Raw genomic sequence first — 12814 nt, forward strand, 5'->3', positions numbered from 1 at the left:
TGTCTCCACCACCTCTACTGCATCTACCACACCTTCTGTAAAAAGTATTTCCTTAGAGTACTCCTGTGTACCTCCTTAGTACTCCTGAGTACCTCTTAACTTCATCCTATGCCCTCTCATTCCAGAGCTTCCTATCAAGTGAAAGACTTGCCTCATGTGCATTTATGCCACATAAGTACTTAAACACCTCTATCAATCTCCCCTCTTCTGCCTTTCCTTCAATGTATACATATTGAGATCTTTAAGCCTTATGACGAAGACCACTAACCAGTAGCCTTTCTCTGGACCAACTCCATCCTGTTTATATCTTTTTGAAGGTATGATCTCCAGAATTGTACACAATATTCTAAATGAGGTCTCACCAGAGTTTTATACAGGGGCATCAATACCTTCTTTTTCTTACTGGCCATACCTCTCCCTATGCCCCCTAGCATTCTTCTAGCTTTCGCTATCGCCTTTTCAACCTGTTTGTTCACTTTAAGATCATCACTTACTTTCACATCCGCATCCCATTCCTCTTTTCTGCACAAAAGTTCTTCACCCCCTAAACTGTCCCATTTCCTTGGGTTCAGCCCACAAGCATGAACTTGCATTTTTTAGCTACCAAATTTCAGACAGTTCTTCAAGCTTTGCTAGGTCCTTCCTCGTGTTATTCACACCATCATGGGTGTCTACTCTATTGCAGATTTTGGTATCATCTGCAAAGAGGCAAATCTTACCTGACAGCCCTTCAGCAATATCACTTACAAAAATGTTTAAAAGAACAAGCCTAAGAACCGAACCTTGAGGCACACCACTGGTAACATCCTTTTCTAAACTAAACCTTAAGTTTATACAGTGTTCCCCCGGTCGTTCGTGGTCAGAGGTTCGTGGTCCCGGTCATTCGTGGTATTTTCTGACTGCGAACTGCCAAGGAGAGGGCAGCTGGAGAGGCAGGAGAGAGCAGCCGGAGCGCCGGCGAGTGCAGGAAATCACTCGCTCTATGCTCCGACCGCCTCTTCTTGCACTAAGTTGGGCCTTATCCAATCAAGAGCTGCTTTGACACGCAGCTCTGATTGGTTAAGGCCCAACTTCCTGCACTTGCCAGCGCTCCGGCTGTTCTCTCCTGCCTCTCCCGCTGCCCTCTCCAGTCTCCCCCATGAAAAAACATATTTGTGGTTTTTCAAGATTCAAGTGGGTTACTGGAACGGAACCCCCGTGAATATCGGGGGAGTAGTGTATACCACATCCTCTCCACAATTATAGAGCTCGGCACGGTTTACAAGAGCTTAATATAAGGAAGGAACAGCATAATGGGGTTGGAGGTTGAGTATAGGGGGGAAGAGAGCATTACATTTTTGAGAATAGCCTAGTTTTCAGGTGCTTTCGGAATAGTTAGAAGGAGCCCTTTCCTCAGAGCGATCTCCTTTGACCTCTACCCTCTGTTGCCTTCCACTCAACCAGTTCCTGAATCCAGTCTAACTTTTGGGCCCATAATGAGAGTGGCCTGTGGAAGTTCTCACTCAGTATACTATTTGCGGTGGTGACATGATTGGCTAAGTGGAAGACGTCAGAGGGTGGTGGTCAACGGCACCCTCTCTGAGACATCGGAGGTGACCAGCGGAGTGCCACAGGGCTCGGTCCTGGGTCCACTCCTTTTTAACATATTCATAAGGGACTTGACCCAAGGGCTTCAGGGTAAAGTAACTCTATTCGCTGATGACGCCAAACTATGTAATATAGTAAGTGAAAGCAATCTGCAGGATAGTATGACGCAGGATCTGATTACGTTGGAAAACTGGTCCTCGACATGGCAGCTGGGCTTCAACGCTAAGAAATGTAAGGTTATGCATCTCGGTAGCAGAAATCCATGCAAACCTTACACCTTAAATGGAGAAACACTAGCTAGGACTTCAGAAGAAAGGGACTTGGGAGTAATCATCAGTGCAGACATGAAGGCCGCCAAACAAGTAGAGAAGGCCTCATCCAAAGCAAGGCAACTTATGGGATGTATCAACAGAAGCTTCGTTAGCCGCAAATCTGAAGTCATAATGCCACTGTACAGAACCATGGTGAGACCTCATCTGGAGTACTGTGTACAATTCTGGAGGCCACATTACCGTAAAGACGTGCTTAGAGTTGAGTCGGTTCAGCGAATGGCCACTAGGATGATCTCGGGGCTCAAGCGTCTCTCGTACGAAGAAAGACTAAACAAATTGCAGCTCTACACTCTAGAGGAGCGCAGGGAGAGGGGGGACATGATTGAGACATTTAAATACATCATGGGACGTGTCGAAGTGGAAGAAGACATCTTCTTTCTCAAGGGACCCTCGGTCACAAGGGGGCATCCGTTCAAACTCAGAGGAGGGAAATTCAATAGTGACATAAGGAAGTATTTCTTCACAGAAAGGGTTGTAGATCACTGGAACAAGCTTCCAGAGCAGGTGATCAAGGCCACCAGCGTTATTGACTTTAAGAATAAATGGGATGCCCTAGTAGGATCCTTACGAGAGTCGAGTTAAGGAACTAGGTCATTAGTATTCAGACTTAATGGGGTGGGTCAGTAGAGTGGGCAGACTTGATGGGCTATAGCCCTTTTCTGCCGTCATGTTTCTATGTTTCTATGACATCGCTTCCTCTCTCAGCAGTACTAAATTTATTTATGACTTGTAATTATCTTCAGAAAATGGGAGGTGCACTTGGTATAATATAGCATATAAAGCATTGAATGAAGTGTATGTTGTTACCACTACCACTTTAAAGTCAATTGCACATGTCAGCACTATAATTATGAATGGTCTCTACACATTTCTAAAATTTTTATTCTCTCCCTGTTAAAGCATTACTTTAATCAACTACCAGGTGTTCTTTGGTTCTGCTGAGTGTTTGATTAAAAAAAAACAAAACCAACCAACCCAGTTAAAGACCTATTTTTGTCCAAGCATTTGGGGCACCTGAACCTTTGGAGATTTGGGAAGCAGAAGTGACTGATAATGATTTTATAAATAAGGTATAATGTGGTTTTACCACAATTTTGTGATACTGTTAAATTTTCTGTCAGTATATAGGCTTTTCTATAATTTATCTTGTTTGCTTATTATCTATGAGAATGTGTAAGTCTATCCTATAATCTTAAGGAGTTCCTTTCTTTTTATGTATTTCAGAGTTGTAAACTGCTGTAATCATATTTGCATTGGCAGTCTAGAAAACTTTAAAAAATAGAAATAACACCCTGATTTTGTGAAATGAATGGGCAATTACAGTTGCCTAGGATATACATAGTAAGAAAACTTTCATAGGACCCCACTTACCAACCTGTGGGCCCAATGCTCAAAGCTTACCAGGCTTGCAACGTTTCATTTAGATTGGTTTTAGTCAGTCTATATGAAATTTTGTTTTGCTGGGTAAAGAAGAACTTCCTAGCATTGGTTCTGAATCTGTCCCCTCTTAATTTTTCTGAATGCCCTCTCCTTCTTGTAGTTTTCGAAAATTTGAAGAATCTGTCCCTCTCCACTTTCTCTATGCCCTTCATGATCTTGTAAGAAGGGACATGATAGAGACTTAGAAGATCATGAAGGGCATAGAGAAAGTGGAGAGGGACAGATTCTTCAAATTTTCGAAAACTACAAGAAGGAGAGGGCATTCAGAAAAATTAAGGAGGGGACAGATTTAGAACCAATGCTAGGAAGTTCTTCTTTACCCAGAGGGTGGTGGACACCTGGAATGCGCTTCCAGAGGGTGTGATAGGACAGAGTACAGTATTTGGGTTCAAGAAGGGATTAGACAATTTCCTGCTGGAAAAGGGGATAGAAGGGTATAGATAGAGGATTACTATACAGGTCCTGCACCTGATGGGCCGCCGCGTGAGCGGACTGCTGGGCAGGATGGACCTCTGGTCTGACCCAGCAGAGGCACTGCTTATGTTCTTAATGTGCAGAGGCTTTCGGTCACTGTTTTACCTTGCATGGAAGCAGTGACCGAAAGAGTTTTGCTAATGAGATTGCTAGAATTAAAATGAGCTCATTAGGAACTACGTGCAATGCTCAGAACAACGGGGCACATAAATTTCCTGGCGTAATGACTAAAACCTACCAACAGCTCCGGAGCTGTCAATAGGTTTTATTCGTTAGGGCAGGGTGACTTTTACAGCCACGCTTGCCTCCTAACTTCTCTTCTAGTAGCAGCAGAAGCAGTTTTTTCTCTCTCCTCCACACACTTATCCCATTGCTTCCTACTTCCAGCCAATGCTGAAAAGTTCTCTTGCTCCCCCCCCCCCCCTTTCATTGAACAAGTGCACAAAAGCTGCCCTTACTGAACAGCTCTTGTGGGCATGCATCAGGAAATTCTGAGCCCTTTACCGACCAATATTCAACACTAACTGTGCATATAATTTGCATGCTGTTAGTGTTCAGCATTGATTGAGGGGAGTGTGTGACACAGTGGATAGAGCTACAGCCTCAGCACCCTGAAGGTTGTGGGTTCAAATCCCAAGCTACTCCTTGTGACCCTGGGCAAGTCGCCTAATCCCCCCATTGCCCCAGGTACATTAGATAAAGTGTGAGCCCACCGGGACAGATAGGGAAAAAATGTTTGAGGCTATAAGTGGTATATAAATACTAAAATAAATATAAATAAATAAATAAATATAATTAAAACAAATTGGTGCTGACTCTGGCTATTTCAGGTGCTGTGAAGAACAACGCTGGAGTTCTGTGCATCTACCCAATTTTAGGGCTTTAAAGTGTGTTAAAGTGGAATTAACGTATGTGTGCTATTTCATTTCGCATTACGTTGTATTATGTTATGATACACAGTCTTGTTGCATTGTTGAGTGACTTAATAAAGATATTTCAGAATGTGTGCTATTTCATCATAAAATACAAAATCAGGCCCAATGCATATTAAAAAATAATGAGCTCTGCCATATGGAAATGCAGGCAAAGCAGCTCATTATTATATAAATTGAATACTATGGCTTATGCTAAAGCTTGCAAGCTGTGTTATTTCCAGAAAATTAATTCCATCTCAATAGCTGAAATTAACTATTTTTACGGCAGCATTTCAAGGAAGTTTTTGGCAGCTGTAAAGCTAAATCATCACAGTAAATTTTCTTGGTAAAATGGTATGCAAATACACAATTTTACTGCAGATTAGTATGTAGGCCTCAAAACAATGTACAAAGCATGCTATATGGTGAAAATCACCAAGCCAGGCAGCCTTATTTCACTGGAGTGATCCAGTAATTATTTGAATTTACACAACACATGCAATACAAATAATCATGATGTTTCCAAAGTAGAAGGAATAATGGTTGTTATTTCTCTTGACTCAATTACAGTGGAGGAAACTTGCACACAAGGTGTTTTTACCCAAAAATCACATACACACATCAGTTAAAGGGTCAGATTTAAACTCATGAATCTTAGGCACTTTGCTTCACAGTTTACCAATCACTATCCACATTCCCAGGCCCACTAAGGGCTCCTTTTACAAAGCCGCGCTAGGGCCTTAACGCGCGGAATCGCACGCGCTAGCCGCTACCGCATCCTTTGGAGCAGGCGGCAGATTTCTGGCTAGCGTGCGCTAATCCGGTGCGTGCGTTAAAACCGCTAGCGCGGCTTTGTAAAAGGAGCCCTAAGTGCAAAAGTCTATTTTCCTTACAAATTCATAAAGTTTTAAAATCCAAGTGCATTGGTTTGTGATACACCAATATAGCCACTAAAATTACAGACTATTAGCTTACCCTCCTTCAAAAATTTTTATTCTTATTGGCTCTGGATGTTTAGAAGTAATATCTTTTTCTCCAAGGCTTTCTCCCTTCACCCTCTCCTTAATCATATTTCCAGCTATCTTCTTTTCATGCTTACTGCTGAATATGTGGGATGGTTCTGACTTCATCTACAAAATAAAAGAAAGATAGAAACACAATGTACTCTGCATTGTTCCTATGTCACACCACACACACTGTGATGCACATTTTTTTAAAATAGTTTTAGCACTGACAATATGGGGAGAAATGCTTATAAATCTGTGATGATTCTTAACTCAAATAATACTAATTATCACAGCTATTCAAATATTAAATAAATATTAGATAGATTATTAGTGAAGCTTTCAGACCAAATACCTGTTGATTTAGTGATGTCACCAAACCGAGGTACTCTCAGGGACCATCATTATCTTCACTGTCCCTGGACCAACCAGATATGACAAATACTAATGTTATAGTTCATGATAACCACTTATCTGAATGTTGTTGAGTGGACTGCATGGTTGGCTGGATAAAAAAGTTGAAAGTATCCTCTAAAGCAGTGGTCTCAAACTCAAACCCTTTGCAGGGCCACATGTTGGATTTGTAGGTCCTTGGAGGGCCGCAGAAAAAAATAGTTAATGTCTTATTAAACAAATGACAATTTTTCATGAGATAAAAACTCTTTATAGTTTTATAAATCTTTCCTTTTGGCTAAGTCTTAATAATAATATTGTCATTTAGAGCTAAAGAGACGTATGATCAAGAAACTGTTTTATTTTACTTTTGTGATTATGATAAACATACGAGGGCCTCAAAATAGTACCTGGCGGGCCGCATGTGGCCCCCGGGCCGCGGGTTTGAGACCACTGCTCTAAAGCCTCTTGTTTGTCTGCAAGCTGGTTGCAGTGTGGTGGTGGTGGACATTGGATAGGGCTTGAGAAGGAGCATCAAATACCCCTCCTGATGAAGAGTCGAAACTCGAGTTGGGGGGGTCAGACACATTTTTGATAGTATTTAAGCACTAGTTTCTGCACTGCACTTTAATTCTCCGAGGATACTTTCAACTTTTTTATCCAGCCAACCATGCAGTCCACTCAACAACATTCAGATAAGTGGTTTTTCATATCATGAACTATAACATTGGTATTTGTCATATCTGGTTGGTCCAGGGACAGTGAAGATAATGATGGTCCCTGAGAGTACCTCGGTTTGGTGACATCACTAAATCAACGGGTATTTGGTCTGAAAGCTTCATTAAAATAGTTTTGTCACATTTACCTTAAATTGAACAAATTCCAGGACTGAAATTGTTGCCAGTATAACAGCATAAAGGGAGCCATTTTCAAACTTCCCACACCAAGACAAGGTCCATGGGTACTTATCTGTGGTTTTTGTACCAGTTCTCAAAGGGAAAAGAAACACATGTTTCTCTTTGAAACCTGCTGTTCTGATGCTACCTGACATTCATTGCCATTTGATCAGCCAGTTAAATAGCGTTTGGCCAGCTAGCCACTAATATTCGGCATGAGATAAGCCGCCTATCTCTGCTGAATATATGTGGTTAGCGGCTAGCTGCCAATATCATGTGACTTGGCCGGCTAATTTCCTCAAGTAATGACTGGTTTGGACTCTTACGTTGCGACATTGATACTTTGAACAAGTTTGGATAGAGCTCATTTGTTTAATTTTTATTTTAAATATATATACCACAGCGATATAAGCGCCAACGCTCATAGGAATTCTATGAGCGTCGGAGCTTTTACTGCTGCGGCTGGCGATAAAAAACCCTAACACGGCTTCATAAAAGGGGAGGATAATGAATTTATTTAGAGGGGTTAAGGTTTTTATATTTCCTGGTTTATCTAGAGATACCCAAAAATGATGAAGACAATTTCTTTTGATGTGGCCTAGAATACCGATGGGGCTACATTCTGTCTCAAGTTTCCTAGTAAACATATTGTCATATACCAGTCCTCTAAATATGTATTTTGGGATCCTGCTCACCTATGCTAACTTCATTGCTTCTAAAGGTGTTAACATGCCTCTCACTTAGGATTTGTAAAAAGAGTATTATGAATATTATAAATTAAATTTCTTTATTTTTAGCACGTAGTATACTTTCCTTTTCCTTTATAAATCACTTAAACTAAACTAAACTAAACCTTAGGTTTTTATACCACACCATCTCCATGGTCATGGAGCTCGGCACGGTTTACAGGGATGGTGATATGAAAGGAACTCCAGGGAAAGGGTTAGATAAAGATCGGAGGGGAGAAGAATGGTGGAAAGATAGGATGTGGGAGAGGGGGAGAGGTTAGATTTTAGAGAAAAGCCAGGTTTTCAGATGTTTGCGGAAGGGTTGGAGAGCACTCAGGTTCCGAAGGGGGGAGGTGAGGTTATTCCAGAGCTCGGTGAATCTGAAGAGGAGGGAAGTCCCCAGTTTTCCTGGGTGGGAGATGCCTTTAAATGAGGGGAAGGATAGTTTCGATTTTTGGGTAGGTCTGGAGGTACTAAGATTCGAGGAATTCCAGGATAGAGGAATTAATGGAGGAAGGATGCCGTGGAGGATCTTGAAGGTTAGGCTGATGCATTTGAAGTGGACTCTGGAAGTTATTGGAAGCCAGTGGAGCTTGGAAAGGAGTGGTGAGACGTGATCAAATTTACTTTTAGAAAAGATAAGTTTGGCCGCGGCGTTTTGGATCCGCTGGAGTCTGTGGAGGTTTTTCTTCGTTAGGCATATGAAGATGGAATTGCAATAGTCCAGTCTGGAGAGGATGATGGATTGGACGAGAACGGCAAAATGATTTTGATGGAAAAAGGATCTTACTGATCTCAGCATGTGAAGGCTGAAATAGCATTTTTTTACCAGGGAGTTGAGGTGGTCGTTGAAGGATAGTGTAGAATCAATGATGACGCCTAGGACCTTATTGGAGAATTCGAGCTGCAGAGAGGAGCCGGAAGGCAGTGGGATTGAAGGGGGTAGCTCAGCTAATTTTGGGCCAAGCCAAAGTAGTTTTGTCTTGGATTCGTTCAATTTCATTTGGACGGAGTGGGCCCAAGATTGGAGGTTTGAGATACAGGAGGATATGTTCAATGGGAGATCGGTGAGGTTCGAATCAGTCTCGAGAAGGACAAGGATGTCATCAGCATAGGTGTAAATTGTTTCAAGGGGGGATAGATGGAGGAGTTTTAGGGAGGACATATAAATGTTGAAGAGGATAGGAGAAAGAGGTGAACCTTGCGGGACTCCACAGATTGGTGTCCAGGGGGAGGAAGAGGTACCATTCATGTTGACAATGTAGGAGCGGGAGCGAAGGAATTTTGAGAACCATTCAAGGATGGTGGAGGTGATGACAATTTCGGAAAGTTGGTAGAGTAGAATGTCTTATTTACCTTATTCTCGCAAACTGATTTTGAAGACAGATTTTAATTTCTTGAAGTTTTTCCTAGTTAGATGGTACTTTTATTTTTTTTTTTCCTTCTTTTTGTCTTTTTTTGGTACAAGTGTAGAATTCCTCAGTTTGCTAAGTACTGTATATTGATACTGGATCCTGGTATGTGTCATGTAAGGAAAACTAGTATTGAAAAATCTGGCACTGTAAATATGGCAAATCTAACCTGTAAACTGTCTTTGTATCAAGATAGGATAAAACTTGTAATGGAAAACTTGCACTGTAAGGATAAATATGGCAAATTGTAACCAGTAAATTGTACATTATATATATTAGTATTAGGCCCTTGTATGTGTCAAGTTAGGATAAAAACTTGTATCATAAACTTGTACTGAATTTATAGCAAATCCAGTGCAAATCGTAAACTGTTAACTGTATATTATGCATGTTTAACCTGCAACCCGTTCTGAGCTCTTTGGGAACAATGAGATAGAAAACGAATTAAATAAATACATATATTTTTCCCCAAAATGCATGCTGATTGACCATACATGTTAATTCATAGGTTAATACGTTACATCAGTTTGGTGCCCACTAAAATGTTTAAGGTGTGCCAATGAACCAATGGGGGAAATCTAAAATTGGATGCACCCTTGTAGGTGCTCCAAAGCTACACACGGATAGCCTGTTCTATAATGGCTTCTGAGCACCTGGATCTTGTTATAGAATACTAGCGTAAACAAGTTTTGGTATACCTAGGATTACCAGATGTCTGGATTTACCCGGACGTGTCTGGGCATTCAGGTTTTGAAAATCTTCCAGCTTGGGACTGTGTCCCAAGCAAGTGAACAAATTGAGGGGTCAGGATTAGGAAAGAACAGGGCTGGGTGGAACTGGGCAAGCCTGGGGGCGGGGCCATGGGCCCAGATTTTATGGGAGTAAAATCTGGTAACCCTAGGTATACCTGAAGGGGTCAGCAACCTCTATTATGATTTTACCTGAATTACTTTGCCTGAAGGAATGTGGGCCTTGCTCATTATTTTAGGATAAGTTTCATTTCCTTAGTTTGGTGCCTTTTTTGGGAAATCATGTGTTACATTTCTGTTTCTGCTGTAAGAAAGTGATAATGTACCTCGCCCTCCTGAATATGTATCAAAACTGCAATGCTTAGATAAGTTGTGTATTTACTATAGGCTCATAAGGACACCCAGATGACCAATGGTATGCTTTGTATTAGGAACAATCATGAGTTGTAAAACTGTCTGTAACTAACCTATAGACCCCCCTGCCTCCACCGTAGCATCCCGACATGTATATGAGAATGGTATAAAAGAACTTGCTTTTCCTCATTTGGACACTTCTGAGACAGAACCTTTATTGCCCAGAAGTCCTGCATATGCTGAATAAAGATACTTTTGTACTTTCTTCATGTCTCTGGTTTTTGTGGCTGCTCAAATTACCTTTCATACCTATTTACGCCAAGTAAATGGCAGAAGTAAATGGTTGTACCTAAGTGTGGCATGCAACATGTAAATTACAGTAATCTATAAGTTGTGCATGTCAGTGTCAGTCCTACCAATGCGCCTCTCTTATTCTACCTATGGTGCTCATTTTCAAAGCAGACATCTCAAAATACCTAAAAAGACATCCATCGGCTAAAAACATCCACATCCCAATTTTGGAAAGTCAGAATTTGGACTCTTCACACTGCAGTTCATCCAAATTGCAAGAGGGCATGTTGTGGGGTGTGTTGAGTGGGACAAGGGAAGGCCTAAAGTAAAAAAAAACAAAAACAGGGAAATAACATCCATGTTTAACAAAAAGGATGTTTTTATTTAGATCTGTTTCAATCACGTCCAGGGTACAAAAAGATGCCTCTAACTGAGCAGCTAACCACTGGAGGGATTAAGTCATGACCCCTCTTTAATTCCCCAGTGGTTGTTCCACTCCCTCTCTCCTGAAAATGAAACTGAAAAGGAAAAACCAGGCTTTATGTCAGCTGCAGGTCCATTCTGAACAAAGCAGCAAGTAAGAGAGAAGAGTAGCCTGGCGGTAAATGAAGTGGGCTGTAAACCAAAGAACACAGGTTTGAATGCCCTATTATTTACTTTTCTGGGGCTCCCTAAGAGCAGCTTATCTGAGGAACGGAGTTCTCTGGGATAAGGAGAGAGAATAGAAGAGAGGTATTGAGGGGCATTAGAATTGTAGTCCTCCAGGGACAAACAAATGCACTCACCATTTCCACAGCTTTTGGGCTCACAGGCAATATGAATAAGAAATTAAAAGAAAGCATCAAACTGGTTTGAAGTGAAGGAAAAATTGAGGATTCATCTCTTTTTGTGCTGTACTGCTTATGTCACTGTGCCACTAGGCAGATAGGTAAACAGAGAATTCCAGTTAAAAAAAAAAATAAAAAATCCAATGTCTCATTTCATTATTTTCCAAATCATTTATTAACAGAGTTAACTGAGCAAACTAGAACTTACTGTAAGATAATTTGCAATTAAGGTTAGATATATAGAGTGTGAGTCCACAGAATCGAGACGAGAAATTCAGTATGAAAATACATACCCACTGCAAAGACAGCTCAAGCCCCTGTCTGCAAAGGAGACTAGAGATGTGAATAAAACATTTTCCCAGCATATCCTATACTTCCTAGGGAATCAACTATGCAGGGGGAGAGAGAGTACATGCTGAGTCAGAAAATGAATACTAATCACCCCACTGGTGAGAAGTGAACTGCAGATAACCACAAGTACATTCTTGACCTACTGAAACAAACCCCCTCTTCTACAAAGTTGAGCTAGCGGCTACCGCGCGGCAACAGCCCTGAAGCCCTTTAAATCTTTATGGGCTTCGGGGCCGTTACCGTGCAGCAACCGCTAGCGTGGCTTTGTAGAAGAGGGGGAAAGTTTTCAGATTAAAACTATCCAGGACAATCGAAAAAAAGAGAATGACTGCAGATGATGGACGATGAAATGAATGTTTGCTTGTCAAGTGTCGAGCCACATTTTGAGTTTAATTTGTTCCCAAAAACAAGCATATCCATCGCATTGATTAGCAATTCTATATTATCTACTTTAGTTTCACTGGTTACATAGCTTAAAGAACTTTAAATAAATAACTCTAAAATTTAATTTTTTGTTAGTTTTGCAATTTTATAATTTCAATTATAATGTGCCACGAAAAACATTTGCTCCGTTTAGTGTGCCGGAGCTAAAGAAGTTTGAGAGACACTGATGTACATATATTGAAAAATAGTATTCAGCTGAATACGAATACTGAATATGAATAATTGGCATTGAGTTTTAAAATAACAAATAATAAAAGAACCAATGTGAAATTAGAGATCAAGTATTTATTTCAGTAGATTTAGCACAGTAGAGCCCCAGGGGTGAATCAAATTGAATATGAATATTCAGTGCAGTCCTAGCCCAGTGAGCACACTTATTTGGCTGGTTAGCAGACTGAAAATCACTGCTAATGTGTTAAGTACTGGCTCTAGCCAAGCTCTACCACAGACTGCCCCTGTACTAACTTGAATGTCTTGTCAGATACAAGCAATTTAACCAGCCACGGAAGCCTAAGAGAACATGAGGTTCTCCTAATGGTTAAATTTCAATATTGATCTGTAGATGATCCAGACCCAGGGGTAGTAACCTAATTACCCCTGGAGGCTCAGGGAACTTGA

The 12814-nt window shown here is 41.0% G+C and overlaps 1 protein-coding gene across 3 annotated transcripts in view; it reads right to left on the bottom strand.

The window, feature by feature from the left end:
• HIVEP2 (HIVEP zinc finger 2) overlaps nt 1-12814 on the bottom strand; it is a 428321-nt gene that overhangs the window by 40346 nt on the left and 375161 nt on the right. For all 3 annotated transcript variants that reach the window (XM_033936471.1, XM_033936473.1, XM_033936472.1), the window contains one exon: nt 5723-5877. In XM_033936471.1, coding sequence (XP_033792362.1) covers nt 5723-5877 — 155 coding nt within the window. The remainder of the gene's footprint in view (nt 1-5722; nt 5878-12814) is intronic.

The sequence above is a fragment of the Geotrypetes seraphini genome, chromosome 3 (assembly GCF_902459505.1).
Source record: "Geotrypetes seraphini chromosome 3, aGeoSer1.1, whole genome shotgun sequence".
NCBI lineage: Eukaryota > Metazoa > Chordata > Amphibia > Gymnophiona > Dermophiidae > Geotrypetes > Geotrypetes seraphini.